The sequence below is a fragment of the Hippoglossus hippoglossus genome, chromosome 12, assembly GCF_009819705.1.
Source record: "Hippoglossus hippoglossus isolate fHipHip1 chromosome 12, fHipHip1.pri, whole genome shotgun sequence".
Taxonomy (NCBI): domain Eukaryota; kingdom Metazoa; phylum Chordata; class Actinopteri; order Pleuronectiformes; family Pleuronectidae; genus Hippoglossus; species Hippoglossus hippoglossus.
In genome coordinates this window covers 19655382-19660381 of record NC_047162.1, presented here as the reverse complement: position 1 = coordinate 19660381, position 5000 = coordinate 19655382, and the positions used below count along the sequence as shown (strand labels likewise).

General features: G+C 46.0%; 1 protein-coding gene across 3 annotated transcripts in view; it reads left to right on the top strand.

Moving 5' to 3' along the window:
- The window catches only part of LOC117771295 (WD repeat-containing protein 7), a 64640-nt gene that overhangs the window by 15755 nt on the left and 43885 nt on the right, over positions 1-5000 (top strand). For all 3 annotated transcript variants that reach the window (XM_034601496.1, XM_034601495.1, XM_034601494.1), the window contains exons 17-19: positions 14-307; positions 426-622; positions 4520-4617. In XM_034601496.1, the coding sequence (XP_034457387.1) occupies positions 14-307; positions 426-622; positions 4520-4617 (589 nt within the window). The remainder of the gene's footprint in view (positions 1-13; positions 308-425; positions 623-4519; positions 4618-5000) is intronic.

Sequence of the window (5000 nt, the reverse complement as noted above, 5' to 3'; positions counted from 1 at the left end):
CTGTCCAAACCAGGTGAAGGAGACGATGAAGGAGACCATAAAGGAGCACCTGCTGGACGAAGACGAGGAGGAGGAGGAGGAGATGAGGCGGCGCGAGGAGAAGTCCAAGTCTCTGAGTCTGCTGGAGTACAACCTGACCATGGACACGGCCAAGCTCTTCATGTCCTGCCTTCACGCCTGGGGCCTGAACGAGCAGCTGGACGGCATCTGTCTGGAGCGGCTGGGCATGCTCCGACCGCACTGCCCCATCTCCTTCGGCCTGATCTCCAGAGGAGGTCACATGTCCCTCATGCTGCCCACCTTCAAGGTACCGCGACAAAAACATACAAAACAGACGACATGACGTCTGGACAGCTCTGGTAACCACGTCTTTATCGTCCGTATCGAAGGTGTCATGGTCATCTTCGTCTTCCTTTGTTTCCCAGGAGTCTTTGCTGTATCAGTTGTCCCTGGCGACGGGTCGGAAGCTGACTCTGTCCGACATCGTGGGGAAGGGGACGTACGGCGTCTCCAGGGCCGTCACCACGCAGCACCTCCTGTCCATCATTTCTCTGGCCAACACTCTGATGAGCATGACCAACGCCACCTTCGTCGGCGAGCACATGAAGAAAGCACCGGCCAGGTAACGCACACGCGCACACACGCACACACACACACACGCACACACACGCTGTAAATCAAACCACAACTGTAGAGGGCGCTCTATTGGATGGGGAAGGAGGAAACTGTTTTCAAACAAGTTTCCTACATCAACTGTAAATAAAGATGGACGACGTAACAGCTCCTTTAAAGTGAAGCCGAGGCGACTTGATCGCCCCCTGGTGTCTGGCTGCAGTGCAGTTCATGAACCCCCCACCTCCTCCATGTTAGTAGTAGACGTTAAATAAATGTTTGTCCAGGTTTCTGTCATTTCAGGTCGTTCTTGTTCATGTTTCTGATCAGTTTGGTTTTAATTAGTTATTTGATGATTTAAAAACGATGATTGACAGCTGAGACCGACTCCTGACTGGTCGAAACCTGAGAACAAAACCTGAAAACAGAAACAGAACCGGTATCTGGATGTGTGTGATCACACGTGTTCCACATGTTAGTGGATGTTTTCATCCAGAAGATCAGAATTCACAGAGAAATACAACCCTGATCCATCATCAGTGATTCAACTGAAAAACAAAATGATAACCCAGGCATCCTGCAGCAGAAACTGAATTCAAACCACGGAAACACACACACACACACACACACACACACACACACACACACACACACACACACACACACACACACTCTCACACTCTGATTGTTTAGTCCGTCTGAGCTCTCATTGTGCTGTGAAAGATTTAACACGGAGGTCGAGGTCCTGCAGCTGTAACACCAACACATCATTTCAACATTTCATCAACGCTGCCCAGAAGAACAGAAGAACCCTGCAGGGTCAGAGAGAGACTCGCGTGTTTTCAGTCTGTTTCTCAGTTTCTCCTCGTCGTTAATCATCTTTATTAAATAAACATAAAACCACATTTACTGGATCTGTGGTTTCTGCACAGGTCTCATTGTTCTCAACCATTTTACACCTTAAAACCTTCAAATATGTCTCTAATTACAGCTCATCATCAGAGTGTTGTTTTACATTGGTTATAAATAAGATCTGGGTTCTTAGTCAGACATCGTAAAAAGTTCGTACTGATTCCCATCCAACCTGAGACGAGTCGAACCAATCGCAGCCCTTCTTCTGAAAGGGGGCGGGTTTTATGACTGACAGAGGAGCTCTACTGAAACATTTCTGTTAACAACCAAGATGGCGGCTGCTGAGAATCTTTTATCTTGACTTTTAAAACTGGACTGAAGAATACAGCTGATGTTCATTATTTAATTTATGGTTCATTTAGAGTCAAATTGTCCATAAAGCATTGGGGGCGTGGATACAGTGTGATTGACAGCTAGTACCGTCCAATGGCTGCAGGTGTAGGTGGGCGTGCGGTGTCCTTGAACTCTGAGGCTCCACCCCCTGCTCCTCCTAATATGGTTACTTCTGGTTTCTGAAAACCAAGATGGCGCTGAACAGAAAGTCAAACTGAGGCTCACAAACCAACGGGTGACGTCAGTTCTGTTTTCTGACCATGAAGATCGAGTGTAGCCGCAGGCGACCAGTTCAGATCGCTGTCAACCGTGTGGGTAAAAAAATGTTTCCTGAGTTCAAGCAGTGAAACCACCAGTGTCTCTGTGTCATTGATTTACATCCAGACAGGATGAAAAAATAAAGCTGTGTGATTAAAACATGGTCGGTTGGACACATCAGAAACAAAGAGCTCCGCAGGAGAACAGAGAAACAGGCAGAAGTTCTCAAAGCTGCTTTTTACTTTGTTGGAAACAAAGAAGTTCTCCTGCGTCGTGTCCACATCAGAGCGGCTGATTGTGAAGCTCCAGACGGAAGCTGAAGACGCTTCTATTAAACTCAAACACACAGATCTGCTCTCCGGTCGTCTCCCCCTCACAAGCCACGGTCAATATTTGAAGGTGTTTGGGTTTTTGGGCTTTTTCATGTTCCCGCTCTTACATTCATGACGGTGGAAGAAGCTTCATCCCACAGAAACCACAACAAACACCTCCACCGACTCCGACACAGGGCTCACGTCTGCAAAAACAACCTGAGAACACGTGTGGACGTTTTCAGGCCTAAACAGGGATTTGACTTCGAGTTTAAACTCTTTAATTTATTGTCTCTTCCTCGTCCGTAGAATCACAGTTTGCATTTACTGTCCCTGCTGCGTTCTCCTGCAGCGACGGAGGTGTTGTGGATTAACTATCGGACAGGAGGACACTTCTAATCTACACCAGTCCATATGGATTCATTTCCACTGTCGGCGCACCACAGTTCCCAGTTTATCTTGTAAATAGAAAAATAAATGTTTTCCATTTCAACTCAGAATTTCCAATCGCACCTGAGCTACATTTAAAGTGCAGAAATTTCAAAGTAAGATTTTCTTCAGGTTTGAATTGAGTCAAGTTTGACTAAAATGGATGAGTTGAGATTTTATTTAGATAATAACCCACAAGGCGTCGCACACATTACACATGCAGATAGAAAAGCAGATAACGTGTTGAGCTGCATCGACGGAATTCTGTCACTCTGACCTCGTGAGATTATGTGAATTATCGTCCATAACAGACTTTATCAGAGGGTTAAGATTTACTTTTTCTAATTTACACTTTCTAAAATTAAGAAATGATCTTTAAAATGTATCTCATCATTTGGGCCCGAACACAAACAGTGTGAGGACCCTGTTGAATTACTCAAGATTATTTCAGTAGCAGTGGAAACACAAAAAGAGGAAACTTTGAGAAGAGTTGACTTTCAAACAATCGATTGTACAGGAGGAGGAGGAGGAGGAGGAGGAGGAAGAGGAAGAAGAGGAAGAGGAGCTTGTAGAGGGAAAACTTGTCAGTTCATACAGTCTGTGTTTTAATTCATTTTCTTATTTTTTATTTATTTATTTTTCCTGGAAATAGTGAAACTGTGTTTTTGTGAACCACAAAGACCTGTGTGTGTGTGTGTGTGTGTGTGTGTGTGTGTGTGTGTGTGTGTGTGTGTGTGTGTGTGTGTGTGTGTGTGTGTGTGTGTGTGTGTGTGTGTGTGTGTGTGTGAGGGGTTGTCATTATGTTTCTTTGTGTGTGTGTTACAGTGAAAGGCTGTGAGAGCAGGTGTGTGTGTGTGAGAGATTGTTGGGGGGGGGGGGGGGTACATGCAGGTGCTCCGTTTCTCTGAATGGATCTCACTGCCTCATCTGTGAAGAATGTGTGATCACATTATCATTTAAAAACAAAAGCAAATATTGTCTATTTCTTAAGGAATCAACATATTTCCCCCCCCCCATGTCTGTATCGTCCAGGATCTAGTTAATAAAACGGTTTGTGTCATGATCTCAACATGTGACCTTCCTCCTCAGCGCTTTTCAAAATGTCCCTGCTGTAGAATTTTGGGATTTTCAGATTTTCTTTAACCATGAACTGTCGAGCTCCCTGGTAGTGATGTGGTGATGTGTTGCCAGGCAACCGTCATCGATCACTGCATTGATTGTTGTATTGGAAATGTTTGTGTGTCTCTGAAAGTTTAGACGCCTCCAGTCTGGTCAGGCTCCGGACTGTGTCCTCCACCCAGAACTCAATAGGCTGGAGCCTGAGAACGAAGAGAGACACAGACACACACACACACAGACACACACAGACACACACACACACACACACACACACACACACACACACACACACACACACACACACACACACACACACACACACGGAAATTCAATATGTTAGTTTCAGGAAACTGAAATAAAAAAAATGTTGTTTGGGAGAAGTCCTGGATGTATGTATCATTGAGTGTGTTTCTTTGTATTGTCTGTGAATGTATGTGTGTGTGTGTGTGTGTGTGTGTGTGTGTGTGTGTGTCTGTGTGTGTCCTGGCCCTCCTTTCTCCTCCCTCCTTAATATTTCATGCCTCCTCTTTGTGATCCTCCTCCAGGCCTCCTAGACCAGGAGGAACCCCGGAGTCTCCTCGCAGGACGCCGGCCGTCCCCCCCCAGCCCTCCTGCCCGGCGCTACAGGCCCAGATCAAACAAGGTAACTACAAAAGGAGGGGGCGCTCACTTCACACACCCCCAGGGCCCTGTGGGGAGGAGGGAGGAGGAGGGGGGGGGTTTGATAATGCAGCCCACTGGCGATAAAACCCACAGAGAGTTACACAAAAAAAGCCAAATATCACAGGAGGAAGCTGCTGCTGTTCGGTCAGCGGCTCTTTAAAGGACTCTCCTGCTGTGAACTCGATTTGGGGATAAAACCCACGACTGCTGCTCCACGTCGGGTCTCTACATTATTTTTATTCAGGAGAGACGGACTGAATATTAGATTTGTTAAGTTAGGAAAAATCACTTTTACATTTTCACACTGGGAGTCTCATGGTGGTTAAATGTAATCGAGAGGCTTCATCCACTGATAGTTTGAAC